The sequence below is a fragment of the Sceloporus undulatus genome, chromosome 5, assembly GCF_019175285.1.
Source record: "Sceloporus undulatus isolate JIND9_A2432 ecotype Alabama chromosome 5, SceUnd_v1.1, whole genome shotgun sequence".
NCBI lineage: Eukaryota > Metazoa > Chordata > Lepidosauria > Squamata > Phrynosomatidae > Sceloporus > Sceloporus undulatus.
The window spans coordinates 189,051,592-189,073,305 of record NC_056526.1 but is presented as its reverse complement, the minus strand read 5'-3'; the positions used below and the strand labels follow the sequence as shown (position 1 = coordinate 189,073,305).

At 41.0% G+C, this 21,714-nt stretch overlaps 1 protein-coding gene across 1 annotated transcript in view; it reads right to left on the bottom strand.

The window, feature by feature from the left end:
• The window catches only part of ATRN (attractin), a 212,175-nt gene that overhangs the window by 133,919 nt on the left and 56,542 nt on the right, over positions 1 to 21,714 (bottom strand). The window contains exons 4-10 of the mRNA XM_042466476.1: positions 17,765 to 17,893; positions 15,623 to 15,828; positions 14,413 to 14,581; positions 11,387 to 11,477; positions 10,066 to 10,309; positions 9,044 to 9,227; positions 6,521 to 6,675 (exon numbers count right to left, since the gene is read on the bottom strand). Of these exons, the coding sequence (XP_042322410.1) occupies positions 6,521 to 6,675; positions 9,044 to 9,227; positions 10,066 to 10,309; positions 11,387 to 11,477; positions 14,413 to 14,581; positions 15,623 to 15,828; positions 17,765 to 17,893 (1,178 nt within the window). The remainder of the gene's footprint in view (positions 1 to 6,520; positions 6,676 to 9,043; positions 9,228 to 10,065; positions 10,310 to 11,386; positions 11,478 to 14,412; positions 14,582 to 15,622; positions 15,829 to 17,764; positions 17,894 to 21,714) is intronic.

Below are 21,714 nucleotides of genomic sequence, written 5' to 3'. Positions count from 1 at the left end.
TTAAAGGTGAGTTAAATGACAACAGAGGGCCTGCCTGCGTTATTCCAGGGAGTACAATACTTTAAAGCATTTTGGAAGATGTAGCCAATACAGTTGGCTCGCCCCATACAAGGGCTTTCCATACACAGACTTGAGGTCACACGGACGAGAAGCCCCATTTAAATGAATGGTGCATGCTCCATTCACCTAAATGAGGCTTCAGCATGTGCAGAATAAGCTTTATTGGGGGGGGGGGGGGGCTGTGTTCCTGGAACGGATCCCGTGTAAAGCAAGGGTCCACTGTACTTACACAAATAGTTCACATTTGCTCTCCTGGATTCCCAGATCTTCTACTACCAAAACATACATAGCCATCCAACTCTTAATAGTAAGCTAAAACAAAGCCACCCAAAACCGTCTCTCTCTCTCTCTGTGTGTGTGTGTGTGTGTTCAAGTAGTTTTTTGTGGGGTTTTCAGGCTATGTGGCCATGTTCTAGAAGAGTTTCTTCCTGATGTTTCGCCAATATCTGTGATCACAGATCTTTTTCTAAAGATGCCAGCCATAGATGCTGGTGAAACGTCAGGAAGAAACTCTTCTAGAACATGATCACATAGCCCAAAACCCCCACAAAAAACTATGGATGCTGACCATGAAAGCCTTCAACTCCACATGTCTTCAAGTAGCCTGTCAACTTATGGTAACCCCATGAATTTAATAAGGTTTTCTTAGAAAATGAATACAGTGTGCCTGCAGCAACCGTCATCCGCAGTTTGAGCTTCTGAGGACAGCAAGCCCCAGCTTTTTCAAATGACACATGTGCATATGGCAGTGTGAATGGGATCGCTCACCCATTGAAAAGAATGGGACATAGGGGCCTACGTTTTTTTTGCTATCCGTGGGGAGGGGGGTCCAGAATGGATCTCCCGCAGATAGCAAGGGCACACTGTATTCAGAGGTGGTTTTGTCCATTCTTTCCTCTGAAGTATAGCTTACGGCACATGGTAATTTTTGGTGGTCTCCCATCCAAGTACTCACAGGAGGTGACCCGGCTTAGCTTCCAAGATCAGATGGGATCTGGCGCTTTTAGAGTTTTTAGGCTATTAGCATAAAAATGTACATAGATACAAGTCTCATTACAGCCAAGAAAATAGCCTTGCATCTTTGTATAAAGCATTTCTACTTAAGCCATCTCAGAGCTGCAATCTTAGACATCCTTACGAGGAAGTAAAACTCACTGGGACCTCCTTCTGGGAAAACCTATCCAGCATCAAGCTACAGTTCTAAATAGTCTAGCGCATCTCCTTCTACTTTTAAGTGTAACTCCTAATTATTTATCTCCACTTACTGGAACACATATATACAGAATGTAAATAAAAAGGGTGAAAACAAAGATAGGCTTGTTGATAAATGTACAAGGTAAACAAATGGCACTATGCACCAAGGAATAAAAGCAATTGTACCAGAAACTGCAAAAGAGAGTAAATCAATAACCCTTCAAGTTTAGCAAATGGCGTATCGCTGGGCTATGCTTGGAAGGGGGCTTTCTGCCTAGAAAGTCAGGCTTTGCCTTCAAATTGTTCAGAACTTTTCAGTCTATGACGACAGTATACAAATTGCCAACCACTTAATTTAAATCCTCTATTTAGATCAAAAGCTAAGTGAGGAAATGAAAAATGAAAGAAAAGCTTCAGTCTGTTCGAAGAATACCAGGTAATAGTGCTGTGGAGCCTTTAGAAAGCCCATCCAAGTCCTCCAACCCACACAAAGACAGAATTCAGAATCACAGTAAAGCATAATTTGGGCTAATAGTAAGTTAAAACCCACTGATGGGAATTCAGGAAAGCAAATATGCAGACAAACCCTGCATTGCAGCTCTTTTGCCCTCTATGTTGGTTTCTCTCCGTTTCACAAGTTGACTCCTATCTCCAAGGTGCAGCAACCTCTGGAGGCAAAATGATAGCTGCATCGCTAGTCCATCAATTCCAACATCATGCCAAACCATACTGAACACAAGGTAGCTTACAAATACATTTTGGGATGATGGCTTTATCGGGTTAAAAGGTTGCCTGAGTTGAGGAAATGTTGGCGGGGAAATAGGTAAAGCTCGGGAAATGATACTCAAGTGTGTGCCTTCTCCTGTAACTTTTAGTACCTGGGCTATGAAGTAACAGCCACAAACACAAGAAATGAAGTCAAGGAGAGCACCTTGAGAAGACCTGAACTTGTGGCCTGCTGTTAAACTCCATCTGCTCAGTTGAGCTCCAAGACAAGTGGGTCAAGTGGGACCAGGGGAGACATACACAAATATCTGGCCTATGAACACTTTTATTCATTTCCGCTGGTTGCTCATTTGCTCTAACCATCTCCCCAAGACAGATACACACAGGCAATAAAGAGAGCAAAACAGGGCCTTTCCAATAGAGGATTTGCTATGTATATTGCAATGTATCTTAAAGGCTGGGTTTTAAGGGAGTCCTAGCAGAGTCCTATGAAGAGAGATGAAATATTTCCAGAAATCATGGAAAGGAGGGGGGGGGGTTAAGCCAATCCCCACCTTTCTTTTCCTCAAACAGGTTGTCCAAATGGCCAAAAAAAAAAAAAAAAAACAGTTTCGAGCCTCAGCAGTTTACACAACACACAAAGCCAAAACAGGGCAAAACAGGGACAAAGCTACACTCTGAAAAACCGGAAGAAAATAATGCCCTTTTGCTCCATTCTAATGTAGAAAGTATGCATTATCACACCAGCATATAAATAGCACAACATGAATGTGAGGATGCAGAAGGCCCAGGTGGCTTATGGAAGCAGTCTGGAGTTTGTGTCCTGGACTGGTGAAATGCAGCCGCTGGGGCCATTGCTAACTATACAGTGTTTTTCTTTTGTTGAGCACACAGTCACACGAATGGCCAGATGCACCATTGACCTGTTGCACCAGTGAGCCATCACACACCCCATAAAGCAAAATTATGACAAACACAGCAGGTCACCAATAATGTAATGGATATAATAAAAACATACATAAAGTGGGCTGTCCAACAAGAGGCCATGGGATGAAAGGGGGGAAGGGGGCAAGCATGGGACACCTCCATGATTGTGCCTTGCCAATGTGTCACTGGGCCCACAAATGCACTGAATGGGCAATGTATCGCTTGTGCAACTGTGTGGTCAGTCACCAATTCCAATATTTTATCAAAATAAATTATATATAAAAAAAATTAAAACCCTCCCTCCAAACAAAACACGTGAAGCTTGCATTAGTCAATGTATTTTTGAAGGTTACAGAAGAATTTTGTGCATTTATTTAAATATTTTAAAGCCACTGTTTAGGGCAGCCCCTCTTTTTAAGTAAATCCCCTGGCTTTGCACAAAAGAACTTTATGCATTTTTACTTAGAGGTAAGATACTCTTTGTGACGCTTTGTTCTTAGCACACAGGTAAGGATTATAGTATTTTTTTAAAAACTAATTCCTTACTGTATAATCCTCTGCATATTTACTGAGAAATAAACTTTGCTCAACTTCAATGGGGCTTACTCCTAGATGAGTATTTACACTCAGCAACCCTTCCTAACCTCCAGATGTGATGGACTCAACATATGGGAGTATTTGCCTATCATATCGGCCGGGAAGTTCAATTACATAGTTGCCACCTAGTTTTGTAGAAGCAAAAATTATGAACACTCCCAGTGATAGCAAGAAGGAAAATACTGCAACATGTACTAAGACCAAATAAAGTGGGCTTTTGGTATCCATAAGGGTTTGGTTCCAGGGGACACACACACAGAGACACACACATGGATATCAAAATCCATGGATGCTCAGGTCCCATTATATACAGTGGCACAGTGACATTGTGTCACTTCTATAAAATGACAAAATCAAGGTTTGCTTATTGGAATTTATTTCATTTTTCTAATACTTTCATGCTGTGGATGCTTGAACCCATGAGAAATCCATGTAACTCATTCTTTTGCCTTCAGAAGAGCAAAGGGAAAAATCCACATTTCTTTTAGTAAACATCCATTGTTCCAGGTCCTATTCAGCGGAAAACAAGCTTGCTCCAACCTCCCTATGACATCTCTTCAAATATTTAAACAGGGCTGGCTACTATATTGCTTCTTAACCTTCTCTTTTCTGATGTTGCACTGTTTTGAACTTTGTATTAAAGTAAGATTTTAAATGGTTTTAATTCTATTACTGTTAAATAGTATTTTAATCTGTTTTGTATGTTTTAACAGCCTGTGCTTTTACTGTAATTTTCTGTCCTTTGTGAAACACCTTGAAATCCTAGTCTGAGACAAATGTGGAATATAAAGTGATGGATGGCTAGAAGGATGAATAGGCTAAGATAACTAATTCAGATTTTGGATAACTTTTGGCTGGATCAGACAGCAGGTCTCTAGTATTTAAAGTCACAGTCCCACAGTATCACAGTTTCAGCTATAGCCTCCCCCCTTGCCCCCCCCTCCATGTAGGCTGTTTCAATGCCACTGATTTTTGCATGACTTATTTAAAAGCTCATTGCAACAGCATTTAATATTATGCTGAACTACTGAATGGCTAAATGTGTTGTTCTCATTTTTACAAGGCAGATCTAAGTGTAGTGAGCCAAAGCTCTCAATGGTCTTTCCCCCCCTTTTTTATTTAGCAAGCCAAGATGAAAGCTTAGAGCTGAGAGGCCAAGGAACATATTTTTGTAGATTAAGAGGAGTATTTGGAATGTGTTGACTCTGTGCTCTCTTCTCCCTCTTTTGCTGGAAATCAAGTACAGGAGGGAAAAGCTAATGGCTTTGAAATTACCGAGAATTATTTCCTTCCTGACCTTTGAATCAAGCCAACTTGAGATTTACAGCTCCGAAACCTAGAAGAATTTATAACTGTGTGCATATTGTGAAAAGCGATTTCTGCTCTTAAAATGTGCTCCTCTTCTCGGAGAAAGGCTTGCCAGCATTTCAAGAAACGCTAACACAAGAGGGCTACACAATCAGCAGCTACATTATTGTGAAGGGCCTTTGATGGCTTTAAGAAGTTGCTTAAAAATACATCCAAAGCCGAGAAGACAGACACCAAACTCTTCCACAGAAGAGGCTTTTTTAAATAAAAAAAACATGATTGCAATGTTACAGTATGTGGGAAAAATCAAATCATTTAAGAAGTCCAGGAATTATGGCGAGGCTTTCATAAAAATCTAGGGAGGGTATTAAGAGATGATCTGGATTTTATTCGTCTGTGTATAAAATGATCTTCATCCTGTGTTAAGAAAACAGCACTCATGCTATGGATTTGTTGAATGCTGCCCTCTTCTGGCTATCCAAAAATTAGCTGATTTATCAACTGAGGTCTCTATTTGCATGGCACTTTCTCCCAACTTTCACGCTAAATGAAAAGCAGGACCAATGTTAGTCCTAATGATTACTTCTGCTCCCACATGTGGCACACAAAAAAAGCAGGGCAACTTCACTGGAAGATAGTGCATGTGCTGAAATGAGAGCCAGAGTGCTGTACTGGTTTGAGCATTGGGCTATGACTCTGGAGACCAGGGTTCGATTCCTGCTCAGCCATGAAACCCACTGGGTGACCTTGGGCAAGTCACATGTTCTCAGCCTCAGGGGAAGGCAACAGCAAATCTCCTCTGAACAAACCCTGCCAAGATAGGTTTGCCTTAGGGTCACTATAAGTCATGGTGAAGACACACAGCATAAACCAGGATTTGCATTCCCTGCAGTTTGAGTACATCATTGGCAAGACAAGATTCACACAATTGGGCATCCAGTGGTCAGATAGGTTTTCCTAGATTCAGGAAGACAGTGTGTACATTCTGGACCCTAACCACAGATTTAGCCTTGCCATGGGTTGAAAGACACACATATGCCAGAAAAACAAGCACATAAACATGATTTCTCACAATAACTTTTTACTAGAGTTTTGCTGCAGTGCTTTTATTATCTTCTGTAACTTCTCCCGGATGTCTTATTTGCAACCTTCTGTAAAACAAAGATCTGGACCAAACAGCTATGGCAAAGATCCAGAGATAAACCTGAGCAACAGACACAGCTGATCTGCCTCCTGCTGCTATGGTTAATATCCGACAAAGCAAACCAGGAGTGACTGGTGTGATTCGAGGCAGTTGTTTCCCCTTCCTCCTTCAGAGCAGTAGGCCTTTCAAGGTGGACAGGACAGGGCTATCTCCAGGATCTGACATGGCAACAACACCACAAGCTCTGGCAGATACATCTCTGGGAATACATTTCAAGCACAGGGCATAAATGTCCCCAGCAAACAGGTTTAATGTTAGAGATCTTCCAAGTCAAAGTACTAACAGCAAGCACTGTAGCTCCACTGACACAAAAGTAGAGAGGAAAAACAAAGCAACAATTCTTTAGTTTTCACTGCAATTTTTCAAAAAAAAAAAAAAAGGAATCTATAGCTACATGGCCACTATGGACAAGTGGAAAAAGCCCTATGCTGCATGTTTACAGACCAGCTTTCAAGGACAGCAGGGTTTGGAGTGGGTTTAATTCAGATGCTAAATGCAACCTACCCAGATCATAGGCCATAAAGTCTGAAGAGAAGCACTTGGCACCATGGCTCATGGATGTATCATTGTGGGTGTTTCCTCCAAAGACCAGCATGGTTCCGCTGATGATCACAGCAGAGTGCAAGTATCGGGAAAACTTGCTGTCTTTAAGAATTGTCCTGTAGAAATAAAGAGAGACAGGATTTCAGAGACCACTTCTGCCTAATCTGCTCAAGATACTTTCTAAATCAAGAGAAAGAACTCTCCTTCAAGAATTCAAGCTTTTAGGTGAGGCAAGTCAAAGGATCACTATACAACAGTTCCTCAAGGATAAACACAGACCAGTCAGTGGAGTCACTAAGACTGGCGTCACCCAGCGCAATAAGTTATGCTGTCACCCATACATACACACACATTGACTTCCTCTTATATCACATCATACAGAATCCTTAGTAATGCTTTTTGTACTAATGTTACTCATAAATTGTAATTCCCATCTATCATTGAATGCAATGGCAATATTTGTAACATAAACAACTAGCAAAATTAAAATTAAAACCTTTAAATTACAGTATCATATGCACAGCCTAAATGCATTTACACGTTCGTTCTTTCATGTGGTTAATGTGAAAATTCAGTAAGATGTGATGATTTTAAAGAAATCTTTAAAATAATGTTTCAAAAATTAAATTGAAAAATTAAAATTCATTTTTAAAAAACCCCTGAGGTCTCACCTTTTTCCCACTCATGCCATCTCTTCCACTGAGTTCCAGTGTTTTAAAGGGACAATGTATGTAGAGAGATTTTGTAGTACCTTTGAGACTAACTGAAAGAAAGAAGTTGGCAGCACTAGCTTTCGTAGACCAGTTTACTTCCTCAGATGCTTTTGGAAACAGATAGACTGAAGTCTAGGAAAGCTCATGCTGCCAACTTCTTTCTTTCAGTTAGTCTCAAAGGTGCTACAAGATCTCTCTACATACTGATTCTACAGACTAACACGGCTACATCTTTGAATTCTGCCACTTAAAGAGACACAGGCAAACACCATAGCCGATTTCTGCCAAAAGGCAGATGTCTGAGGAGTAGTGGGTTCCTTTGGGTGTCACCTGGTGCAGTCCGCAGTCATACCCTAGTGATACCCCTGAGATCAGTGTTATGGAGATTCTGGGGCAAATACATTTCACAAATCACCACCATCACCATATCCACTATTCCTTCAGCTGCTTTCCTACAGAATGTGCCAAAAGCATATTTATGGAAGGGAAAACTGCTGAGTTCATCAGCTGGACACAATGCTTCCTTCTAAGCAATTCTCCCACTGCCCAGGAAAGGTAATGCACTGATCGGAGTTTCCTGGGATGAGCATTCAGCTATCAACAAGCTACAGAAAGCCTGTGAAAGAGCTGGGCCAAAGGCCTATGGAACAGAACAAGTAGCCAGCTAGTTGCTGAGACATTTCAATATACAGTTTTTGCATGCAGTGCTCATCACAAATAAGCTTCAGAGCCAAAGAAGACATCATGGTTGCACTCATTTTTCAGAAGCCGGTTAACCTCTATAAAATGTATTTAAAGCACACAGAGAGAAGTGGGGAAGCTGAATCCTTGCTCCACTTGTGATTCTCACCTCAAAATTCTCATATTTCCACCCAGTTATTTCACTCCCAAGTGAAGCATAAAAACAGCAAGTTAACTTCCTCCATGAAAAAAATCCATTAGGTTCAGCACCTCCCATCCAATGACCTGAATTGTCCTTTCAGAGGAATCCATGCCAAGTTGGGCCCTAACCATACCCTTTTATATATAGGAAAAGAGATCAGTGTCACCACAGAATAAATACACAGTTACTTAAATTTGATGTTACAGGTTTGAATACACAACCCCTAAGAATCTGAAAGGAAATACTTCTACCCTAGTGTTTGATAAATTGTACTGGTTAAGTGAAGAATATCTGCTATAAAATATGCATCTCTTGTCTTCTCCTCATTTCAAATCAAGTACAGGTTGAAATTCCAAATCTGAAATACTTCAAAAACCAAAGAAAAATTTCATGGATGGCTGAGATAGCGACACCTTTGCTTTTTGATGGTTCAATGTACACAAACTTTCATGCAAAATTTGATTTAAAATCCTGTATAAAATTATTACTTTCAGGCTGTGTATATGTAAAGTGTATATAAAACATAAATGAATTTTGTGTTTAGACTTGGGTCCCATCTCCAAGATATCTCATTATGTACACTTATGCAAATACAGGTATTCCAAAATCCTGCCCCTTTCCTCATCCCACAAAAACATATCTGAAATCCCAAACACTTGTGGTCTCAAGCATTTGGGATAAGGGGCACTCAATTTGTTTAGCTCAATGGTTCTCCAAACTTTTTTCTAAGGGTTAATGTATTTAATGGTTTTGGATTGATACGCTACATTAGGAACAGACAAGTAAAAAAAATACAATAATTTCATTTAGTTTGGGAATGTTCACCAACACCAGCTAGTGAACTAAACTTCAGCTAGGCACATGCAAAGGGAATACAGATATACCTACCAGACACGCCTATTAACTTCGTATTTGTATAAATCATCTGTTAGCCTGTATTTGTTGGCACTGAATGCCTTGTAACCCCCATGGGTATATATGGACTTGGTGTTTGGATCATACACACTGCTATGGCCATAACCTCCTTGCACCAAGGCTCCGTTTGTTTGCAAAATACTCCATATGTTTGATGCTAAAAAAGAATGAAACAGAGTCATTACAAGCAGCACAAATCTTCCTCACAGAGGTCTTTCCTGTTATTGAATAAGGTGGACCTTCTTTCTCACTGTCACTTCCCATAGCAACTCAACAGCAGCAGAACCCATCAAAGCTCAGTTATGGATGACTGCCATAAATTTTTTTAAATTGTCATTTAAGCAGACCTGCAGAATGATTAGAGAAAACGTAATACGTGGTTTTCATTTGTATGCTCCCATGATTGCTGGTATGTACATGTATTTAAAAGGGTACCTACTCAAGACAATAAACATAAAAGCAGCAGACTACTGCCTTATTAGTAATCATTTACACAAAAGGCAAGCAGTACTTAAAAATCTTTATAACATGAGATCAACAAGATGACAATAGAGCAAGAAACTGGAAAAGGCAAGTGAATACTACACATAGTAATGAATACTATGGAGCTGATAAAACCAAGGCACTTGACAACAGAAAGGCAGGCAGGGTGAGGCAGTAACAACAGCAGAAGCCAGGTTATCAGAGCAAGGGCATCAAAGTAAAGTATGCAAAAGTGATAGTGAGTCTTATGGGGGAGGAGGAGGCTGAGAAAGAGGATAATCAAGAAACATTGTGTGATGGAAGCCCAAGGTAAAAATGGAACCTAATGTTATGATATATAAACGGCATTTTCAAAAGGTGACAGAATAGTCAGGAAAGAGTTTGAGTTGAAAAATGGACAGGCTTGAGGAGAGAAAGGAATTTAGAAAGATCATCTCTGGGATGTGTAAGAAATCCCTTGTGAACTCTTTTACAAGTAACAGATTAAGAGTTTATGTCAAAGCAATACCCACTCAGATTGTATTCTTGCACACTGCTGATGTACCCGTAAAGAGGGCAGTGCCCAAAGATGACCAGCATCACAACCGAACCATCATCCAGTGTGACTATGTGTGACGAATGGCCAACCACAGCATACTGTTCCTTGGCTTTGGGGAAGGCTTGGACCCATGATTGGTTTGTTATATGAAACACCCAGAGCTCATTGGTTACATTCCCAGATTCGTCTATCTTGCCTCCATACATGTAGATTTTATTCTGAAAAAGAAATAAACAAAAGGATTGTTTTTACATGAAAATCATAAACTTATGTTAAATCATAAGCAAATACGAAAACAGTAATTAAGCACTGAAGTGCACTAGCCAACGCAGTGAATAATCATGAACACTCTTCCAGAAGAATGTGAGTTTCCCCCCTTATATCTCCTTGTCTGGACAGGAATCACATTATCATTAGTATCTCTGGTCTGGTTGCTCCCTAACAGCTATATCCCTTCTTCTAAGAGCCTCCTTTATTGTCCTGCCTTTACAGTTAGACAAAATTCAGAAGAATACACAACATACTCCATCCCAGGAGGAGACATTCTCTTCCACATTATTAATATGCAGCCATTCAGCTGGAATGCGGTGAGGGAATTACTCTTTGCACGCTGGAAGAATGAGCATTTATAGTAAGTCACCAACACACCATTTAGACTGGGCAAAGGCAGGAGAGAAGAGATTGTCAAAAGAGTGGGGTGGAGTCACTAAAAGGCTCCTGAAATCTCAAAAGATCACACAAGACTCCTGTCTAGGCTGACTGATACAAGGGAACCCCCATATTTTTTATTGTTTCTCTGCGACTGAGATAGATACATGGCCCACATGGCCATGGAAACCAAATATCTGCCCTTTGTCAAGTCACATTCTCTTAGCTTCAGAGGAAGGAAGGCAAAACTCCTCTGAACAAATTTTGCCAAGAAAACCCCATGATGGGTTTTCCTCAGGGTTGCCCTAAATCTAAAATGAATCATACAGCAACAAGGGCTTGAGATAGAATTACCCATCACATAACTCGAGTTTATAGTTACCAGTAAGACTTGAGATCAATCAACACATATAAAGCGTACCATTGACAGCCTTACACAACCCATTTCTAACCATCATTGAGCATTCAAATAGCTCCTTGTAGCAAGGGAATGACAGAACTGGTGAGAATAGGAGCAGATGCCTTGATTGATGTGAAATATGTAATCCTTTTCCTTCCAGGTTTTGGCTAGGAAACCTCTCTCTTTACAGCAAGCTCAGTAGTCAAACAAGAATGGAAGCCCCAAGAACTGAAGAAAAGCCACTTACTTCATGTAAGGCTAGAGAATGACCATATCTGATCACGACTGCATTCACGCTGGAGTTGAGAGGCAGCCACTCATTGGAAACAAGGTCATACCTGCAGAATGAAAAGGATAAAAATACATTGGTGTATCCTTTTGCTCTCGGGTACAAAACTGCCATTTATACGTCTCACAATATCTGAGGGAGAAGAACAGAACAAGTCAAAAGAAGAAGAAGAAACGATGAAAGGCATATTTATGGATAAAGATAGCCCACAAATAAAACCAGTATTGATTTGGACTTAACCATTCTGCTGATAATATAAACTTCTGCACTTTTTTTTTTAATGTGGAAAAAAATATCCTAAGAGAAACTTCAAATAAATTCAAACAGCTGGTGGAAGATACAATGAAAAAGAGGAAGATTATACTATTTTCATTTAGCTCCATCTTCAAATATTCTCCTTGGACATCATTCAATCCGAGAGATGAATAAGAATCTTCTTCTTTAATGTCTTTTTAATCTTTAGTTCTGTTGCAGATAGGCATACTATGTGAATTGCCACTTCTAGTTAGCTTTTACTGAAGTCAGCAGCATCAGGTTAATAAAGCCCTACCCCTCCAATAAGCAGGAACAAGTGAAGGACTCTGATTAATTAAAAAGACCCCACTTTTGTTCCTCAAATATATGCCCCTGGAAAGAGGATATAACATATTTTCAAGGAAGTATGAGAACACCTTTTGAGCAGAAAATTAGGCAATATAAAGAAAACACTATTATGGATTAAAGCAAAATTGCAAAATGAGACCTATTGAGCCGGGGACCGGGTTGCTGTCCCTCAGACAACTGGGGGGCCGAAGCCAAAAAATAAAAAAATTAAAAATTTAAAAAACAATTAAATATATAAATAAACCGGGACAAATGTAGGACAAAATTTTCAAATGGAGGACACTTTTTAAACGCACGAAAAAAATTGCTGATTTTTTTTAAAATGTTAATATAAATGCATGTTTCTGAGGCTTCTATAGACAATTGCCCCCCAAAGACCCCAGTGGCAATCGGCGGCAGGACTGGGCTGGGGCCAGTCCCAAGGCCTCGCCGGGCCGGATCCGGCCAGCGGGCTGCAGGTTGCCTACCCCTGTTTTAGAGCCTCTCTGGGCCATTTTAGGGCTAGAAAAGTCCCTTTTTTATAACCCAGAAATAAGCCAAAGTGACTTCCAGTCACCTCCTGTTTTGAAAATAAAAAGTTCTCTCCTTGACCGAAAATCATCCAAGGAGGCCTAAAATGCTGGAAATGCCCCCACTGCCCCTAGAGGGTCCTGGGAAGCATTGGGGGAAGCAAACATAGTGGGATTTGTAGTGAGGATGCACCACCCAAGGGGCCTAATGCCCAAGAGGGCTAACCTTCCACATTTGCCCACCACAGATTTAGAAGGACAAACAGGTTCTCACGTAAGGGGATGGTTCTCTAAGTAGCCAAGTTTCAAACCATTTAGGGCTTCCAAGGAAATAGGGACATTGGCTCTTACCTGTGTTATGTCCATTTCCAGTAGATAAGAGCCCCACATCCTGTAGTTTGGGTTCTGCTCCACCCACTCACTCCAATAGGCAGGAAGTAAAGAGCCCAGGTGGCTGGAGCTAACCCTAGAAAGCCAGTCGTACAACAGCCGAATGCTCCAGAAAAAAACAAACCATTTCTCTGGATAGTAAACTATAGAGAATTGGACGGGGACAGAGACAGGCAGTGAGCAATCTAGCTTGCTCCCCATAGGGAAGCACTATGTCGATATGAACCATCCTTATGCCAGCACCTCTGAGGGTGGGCCAGAATGTGGGGCTCTTATCTACTGGAAATGGACATATCACAGGTAAGATCCAATGTCCCTTTTCCCAGTAGATAAGACCCCCACATCCTGTAGTTTGGGATTTACCAAAGCCGATCTAAACAGGGTGGGCAATGCTGGCCCTTCCGATCCATAGGTTTGAGCAACTGCTGCAAGACCCTGCTGTCAACAGCAGCCTCAGCCGAGCCAAGTTTTGAGTCTTCTACCTTAATCCTGCAGCTCAAATTATTGAAGGCTGTGTTTGCTTCTGGTTACTCTTTGTGAGCAGTTGCTGGTGCCACAAAAGTCTTCATCTAAGGCATCACCTTACCATGGGAACTTGGGGTATGATGGAAGCACCATTCAGGCTACTTCTTTATTTAACTTTGTGCTCTCCTCACCTACATTGTTCTTTAAGACACTTAGGAGTGCTAAGAGAGGCCTCGTGTTTGCCTAGCAATAGGAGGACTTGGTCTTCTACACTTTTGACAATTGTCCACCATGGGACATTCACAAAAGCAAAGAAGGTCATGGCTGTCATAAAGCTTGCTGCCATACATCAAGTACTTTTTAAAGAGAGCCCCTTACTCTACAGGTGCTCAGCTTGGCATATAAAATAGCATATGAGAACAGTGATGAGATGAAATGAAAAATACATGGGTGAAGATTGAGGCTAGAGAGAAGAGAGAACAAATGAGATGGAGCTCTGTGTTCTGCTGAAGGAAGAGTAAAATAGTTTGCAAATGATGCAACTGCAGCAGCAGTAAAAAAAACTGAGTGAGAAGACAGAATCCACATTCTTTGGGCAGACATCCTAAGGGTTGGGTCAGGCTTCCTACCAGACCTCTCAGCATCCAACTCTGCAAGGTTTCAAACTCTACTGAGCACAGAATTCATACACTGGATTACAAAGAAACTACAGAGAATCATCCATTTACAGGAGAGAAAAGCAAAAAACGACAATCCAAAAATGATTACTGGGACATTTAAGTTATCTGCAGGCTGTGTTTTAGAAATCTGTCACCGAAGTAGCTTCCAAAAGGCCAAAGGGAGAGTAGGAAAGCATTTTACTGGAGTTTATGTAAAACAGTGTTGTTATTCTCTCAAATTTAAAATGTGATCTAGATTTAACACAGAAGCAAAGTTGCATGAAACTAGCTCACAGAACCTCTTCCCATCCCCAGATGTACTACTATTTTGTAAAAATTTCAGTTTCATTTTACTCACGCCAAAACCATTTGGGAATCCGTGTGATTGAACATGTAGCCCCCAACCACCCACATGACATCATCCTGGACTACAGCTTTATGGGATGCTCTAGGAAGTTTTGGCATGTAGAATTCTTCACGCGTCCAGAATGAGTGGTTTGCTGGGACAGGAATTGAGCAGTCTGTACCTAGATGGAGCAAAACATATTAACAGTTAACAGCTCTGATCAGATGTATTTGTACAAGAATACTGTGTGAACTGGCTAGCTAGCTCACAAAATGTTACAAATGCTGGGCTCATCTACACTGGCCAGAAAACTGGGCCACTCCTAGAGTATTCTGGCCCCAAAACTGCCTCAGATTTCCCCCGCCCCTTTTATGTTCACACTCCAGAGAGACACAAGGCAGGTGTATAAACACATGTGCCACTGAACTGTCCAGTGCTGCTCCTGTTGGTACAAGCTGCTCCCTCTGAGATCAGAAACAAGGTGCCCAGCATTCATCACATAGTTGGGTGGCACAGCTGGATGTGTGTGTAAACAGCCACCCAGTGTCAGTCTGGAGTGCTGTGTATTTTCCTGCAAAATCCAGAAGAAAAGATGAGTTTTTAAAATCTGATTCAGGCAAGAATGGTCCAGATTCGGTGTGGAACTGGCCTTCCCTCATAAAGACAGTCTGCACTCAAACTGGAGTTTTGGCCCTGCATCATGTAGACCAGTTGTGGTGAGAACAGGGAAAAACCTGTGTAATTGGCCCATGCAGACATGCCCACTGATAGATCCTAAATACCCTAAGAACTGGGACATAGTCACAACCAGTGAAGTGAAAGGGTCAAAAAAAGGCTTAAAACAATTACAATTAGGTTGCTTCAGCTTTGCCAGAAAATAAGAACTCAGGAAGAGTCATGCTGGAAGAGGCCACTGACTTGGTGATCAGGCTTCTACTGTCTATTCTTAAAGAAAGAGAAAGTAAAATAAACAGAAGAGATAAGGGGGAAATACTCATCCAAAGCCCACAAAAAGTGGGTGGTGGGTGCTAAAGGATCTGGAAAAGAAGGGCTAATTTTGCATGGACATAAAAACCAAAAAAGGTAGTTTAAATTTTGGTAGCAGAATCTGCATGGTTAGGAGTTATTATTTGTCAAGATATTAAAGAGGAAACAAACAAACCAAAAAGGAACCAAATCTGCTAGCCAGTGCAAACTTTCAGGGATGCAGCATCTCACCTACCTTGCCACTCAGCGTTGCACACACATCCCTGAGAGACATTTCTACTGCACTGGCCTCTCTCTGGAAAACCACAGTCATCTGGACAATAAGGAATGTCACAGGCTTCTCCTTTCCAATGTTCTGAACACTCACATTCAACTACTTTGCTGCTGTTGGTGGGCCTGCATTCCCCTTGGCCAGAGCAATTGCGGGGACACATGTTGAAGCTGCAGGCAAAGGAACAGAAAGGCCATGTCAAATGTTTGTTATCACAGCATTGGGAAATGGACATGATCAAAGTTTCTGTCAAGCATGACCAATCTGCTGACCATTCTACTTTGAAGCATGAAAATAAGACTGTGTCACAGCCTAATTCCTTTTAACCACATGATTATATACAGAGTGAGGATGTAAGAAAAAGCAGTGGTGGCTGCTGGCTTCCATAGTGCTTAGTCTATTGGGAGGAATATAGCTCAGCACCATGGATAGCTCCTTTAAAGTCTGGACTAAACCCCAGAGTAGTTCACTGTTCCAGACATTTAGTCGCACCTTGCAGCAGCCCAAGACAGCTAAAGCAACAATGAGAAATTCTGAAGAGTTAAAGTTCAACAACATCTGGAGGAGCTAATGATTCAAATCCCTGATCTAGATGGAAGAACTATCTGACCTGTTTGTTCTACATCAGCTTCCTCTATTTCCAAATGGTTTGAACTGTGCCAGTGAAATACTCACTGCTACCACAAGATGGTACTACAGCGTCTAGAATCTCCATTTGTGGAAGTGTTTATAGCTCCATCTGTAAAGCAAGAGCTAGCCATCAACAGTTGAAATTTGTCTTACTTAAGAGTCTAAAATCCTGAGTGTTGTAGTCCAACAACAATGCATGAAGGGCTGCACTTTGACCCCCCAGAACAGAGAAAAACTTTGGAAGAGCAGGTGCAAGTAAAGAAATGTAAAGTCAAGTAGCAAATGTCTGCCTGCCCTACTTCAGCAGCAAGCAGCCAGCAAAACTCCCGGAAGCCACCTGCAGATAATGCAAGCACACACGACAACATACTCCACAAAGTCTTGTGTGTCCACTTGCATACTCATAGCCAGCTGGTAATCAGTTGGTCGCCTCATTGCCATCATCCATTCTAAGGCAGGTCTGTATATTCACACAAAAGCAGGGGAAACAGGTGCACTATGGCAGGGCAAAAACAGGGGCAGGCATGCCCCATGGCCAAAGGCCAATACTGTATAACAAAAGAGAGAGGCTGAGTCTCAGGTTGTATGGGGAAAGGCTTTACACCTAGTGCATTTTGGCAAACAAATACTTGCACAATACAACTGTCATCAGGTACTGCTTTTTAAAAAGGAGAGGAGAGGCAGTCCATATGCATGAATAATTATAGAGAAGTCACAAACATAAGAATCACAGTAACAGCAACAAAAATCACTGCCTTAGGTCACATACTGGGAGAAAGGTAGGATATTAATTAATTAATTAATTAATATGTGCATGAATGTATTATACTTTGGGCTCCTTCTCTAGAGAGGTTAAGACAGCTTCCTCCTTGTTCTTCTTGCATTAGCAAGTGAAAACGTTCCTCTTACCTCAGACTTTCAGTAATTAATTGTGATGAGATTTTAATGGTGCACTGTTTTGATTTGTTAAACATTCTGTCTTTTAATAAAATTTAAATGTTTTTAATCATTTAGATTGTGCAACTGTTTTTAAAATAACTTAAATATATCCAAACATTACTAATGTTTTTATATGTTTTCACCCTGTATTGGCTTTAAAAATGTGTATGCTGCCTTGAATATCATTACTGGGAAAAGGAGGGACATAAATTTGTTGTTGTTGCTGTTGTTGTTGCTGTTGTTGCAAGATCCACACCTGCTGCTATTACCTGGATGAGGAGGAGACAGCCAAAATCAAAACACTAGGCATAATACAGTCAGGTACTCACTCCATCATCCCAGGTTCAAAATGATCACCTGCTAAACTATCAGAAACCAAGTTATCTCAACATTTTCCTCCAATTTAGAGAGGCGATGTGATATATATTTCAACACCACCTGGAAACGTTATCAAGGAATAACTAAAAACAGTGTTATCATACAGTATTTAAATATTTTCGTTTGGCAACCCCTTATATATATCAAACTTTTACTTACTTGTAGCTGATGTTAAACCCTGTCAAGTTATAAGCCGCATCGCTGAAGAAATGCAGAAGAGCATAGCCAGAGGTGGCTACAACCTCTGGGACTGTCTCATTGTTTTCCCTCTCTGGAACAATAAGGCCACTGGAAGAAAGAGAACGCTATAGTAATAAGAGAGATTTCAACAACCGCAGATAAATCAAAGACACACCAGTTCCCACCATATACAAAAGACTAAGAAATCAAGGGGCAACATTATGATGGGTTTGACAAATGGGATGGAGGCCTTCATGATGACTTACTGGCAGATACCGTTTACCACCACATCACTCAGATAAAACTCTCATCAACTGACTCAATATATGTTCCACTAGAACATACAGCTGTGTTTAATTGTGAAGGCAAAAAAACCCAATAAAAATATCCCCTTGCAATCTGAGATACCAAGTACTTCTAAATTGTGCATAAACTTAACCATAAATCAAAAGTATGGCAGCAAGATCAGAGCTGCTTCTACAAGAGTAGCTGAAAGAAGCCACCATCTAGTCTATTTAAATTCCACATCTCTCCTTAAAACCAAGAGGTCTGAGACAGCTCAGGGTAATTAAAATCATAAAACTGCCATAACATGTACCTACTTTCAAGAACAATAAAGCTCCTGATTAAGAGGAAACACTCCAGGCTTTTGAAGAAAACAAAGAAACAAAACACATCCCTCAGAAGGAAAAAATACTACTACAAAAAACTCATTCAAGTCACTGAAAACAGCCTTGCTGTCTGAAAGGGTTAAGCAAGACTTTGCACATGATTCAACAGTATGTTTGCAAAGCAATCTCTGCATTCAAGTAATATAGAATTGTTAACTCTGAAGACTTGTTTGCTTTGGCTGTAAACCTGCAGCTTATCAAAGATCAGTTCTACAGTTATCAGAATATGAAAGATGTCTGGAATTCAAGGGCATGTTATATACTGGCAAAATGACAACAACAACACTCACTACCTGAAATCAGTGTGACAGTTAAACCTTCACTGTTTTCCCTATGCACATATTTACATTTTTCAGCAAAGTGAGGGAATTAAGATTCCTTGAAAGTGTTAAGGAAGCTGTAGTTTGTCTGCTCAGAGTATTTCAAAGGCACCACTGCTGTGTCGAGGAAGCATGCCTAATGTGTTGCATGTAATGTATGTATATGTACATGTGTGCACCTGAAAAGTCGCAGCTCCACTTATGGCAACCTCATGAATTCCTTTGGGTTTTCCTAGGCAAGGAATCCTCAGAGGTAGTTTTGCCAGTACTGTACCTTCCTCTGAAATATAGCCTGCAGCACCTGGTATTTGTTGGCAGTCTTCCATCCAAGTACTAACCAGGGCTGATCCTGCTTAGCTTCCAAGATCAGACATAAGATCTGGTGCCTTTAGCGTATTTAAGGCCCCTTGAATCAGGAATGTCAGTCTGAAACAAAGCTGGGATCAACTTCAAATCCAGCATGGAAACTCCTTAAGCAGATTTGTTCAGAAAGAAAACAGAATTTTTGTCTGCCTGTCTAGAAGGCTGGGAAATTATTCTCTGGGGGGCAAAAATGGGCAAAGGTGAAAAGAGGTGAGAAGAAAGCGAGATTAGGTGGCACTGAAGATATTTATGCACAAGGGGACGAAACTGTGGTTAGCAAGGACAGAAACAATATTAATTATAAAGTACTACCCCTGAAAGCTCAATATCTTCCCCATCTATCATTTCAGTTCTCCCTATAACAAAGAATAATTATTATTACAGTTTGTGGTCAGGGAGAGACAGTGGCTTTCCTAAACCTGCCAACGAGTTCAAAGTCAGGGTGAAACTGAATGAAAGGCTCTTGGCTCTCTGCTCCTTCCTCTCAGGCTTTAGTCTATGATGGTTTCAAATACTTAGCAGACCTCAAGTCTACCGAATGCAGAGAGCTTCAAACTATGGTCCTTCTCTAGGTCTGCAAATACTTGCAGAAAACTATGCAAAGCTTGGAAAAGATGGGGTTTTGGACAACAGCTTTCCCCCAAAACCCCTGCCAGCATATGCAGAGGAATTCTAAAAGTGGCACTGCAACCAAGAAAGCAACTTCTACACAGTTTTTTGTGCATTTTTCAGGCTATGTGGCCGTGTTCTGGAAGAATTTATTCCAGGTGTTTCACCTCCATCTGTGGCTGGCATCTTCAGAGAATTTCTCTGATGATTTTTCTGAAGATGCCAGCCACAGATGTAGGCAAAACGTAAGGAATAAATCCTTCCAGAATATGGCCACATAGCCTGAAAAACCCACAAAAAACTATGGATGCCGGCTGTGAAAGCCTTTGACTTCACAGCTTCTCCACACTTTGAAACTGTGTAATGTTAGATGACATGGGACTAATCTGTATCAACAGAAGAGGCACTCGCACAATTCAAGGGATACAAGGGGAAAAACCACTTCCAACATTATATTTGAGTTTCTTTTGCCAATGAAATAAACGACTTCTGCTTTCTGCCATTAGATGCCTTAAAGGCATGACTCACAGAAGGAGGCGCTGCAAACTGTCTCATAAACCAATAACTCTCTCTGCTGCTAAATACATCTGAAAACTGATGCTGTCCTGCACTGCATGTGCATTTATCCTTTATTTTACCATATGTATACATACATAAGCCAGTGTGGCGTAGTGGTTTGAGTGTTGGCCTATGACTCTGGAGACCAGGATTCAAATCCAAGGTCAAGTCACACTCTCTCAACCTCAGTGGGAGACAAAGGCAAACCCACTCTGAACAAATTTTGCCAAGAAAACCCTGTGTTACAGTGGTTCTCAACCTATGGGTTGTGACCCCTTTGGGGGTCAAATGGCCCTTTCACAGGGGTCGCCTAAGACCACAAGAAAACACATATTCCCAATGGTCTTAGGGACCGAGAAACTGCTCCTCTATGGTTGGAGGTCACCACAACGTGAGGAACTGTATTAAAGGGTCGTGGCACTAGGAAGGCTGAGAACCACTGCTGTGTTAGGTCCATCCTAGGATCACTATTAAGTCAGAAATGACTTGAAGGCACACAACACGCATGCATAAAAACATTATCTCTCTTCTTAGCTCTAGGTCTATAAACTTCCTGTTAACAATACAGTACAGTTAGACTGAGTGTGAATCCTTCCATGACAATAAGGATTCTCTTCACAAACACACAGAGACAAAGAATTAAAGAACCTGTTTCTACTATCAACTGACAAATTCATACTCAGTGCTACAGATGAAGTCCTATATATCCACTGCATTTCTGGAATGGATCATACAGTGAAACACAATCAATGCTTAACATACACAAGTTTCTTTATTTCTTTGTTTGTGTTTCTATTCCTAAGCAAAGAAACAAAAATTTATAACTAGCCTCAAATGTAAGTAGCCAGCCATGCATACCACAAGAAGGACAAATTTAGCACTGCCCAGCCAGGTACTCTACAGTGTTTCTCTCATCTTGCCTACCATTCTAATGTAATCTAATTCATTCTGGTTCTCAATTAAGAATTCCAATGTGCAGAAACTTTCAATGCACCAGAACCTCTGTCTTAATAGCAAAGTTTATCATGCTCCATGTGTTACATGTATTGAAGGCAAACAAAAGAAATAGCTTGATGCTAACCGGGTCCTGATAGGGCTCCGGCTCCTGAAGACTAATGTGGCATTTGCCATGCTCCACATCAGTCACTCTAAAGGCAATGTTTCATCACAGATTAGTGAAAAGGGAGCCCAACTGTTCAACCAAGGAAACACTAAGAACAAGCACTTTGTTTGCACATCATAGGAGAGACCTACTATAGCACCTCCAGTATGTTCAAGCACTTGCTCACAGACAAGCCCATTGTGCTAAAATCCCTATGTCTTCCAGAGTGACTCTGCTCGAAGCTAACAACAGAGTTATGCTGGAGGACCTAGACCTAGATAAAAAAATTCTCTAGGCATTTGTTGA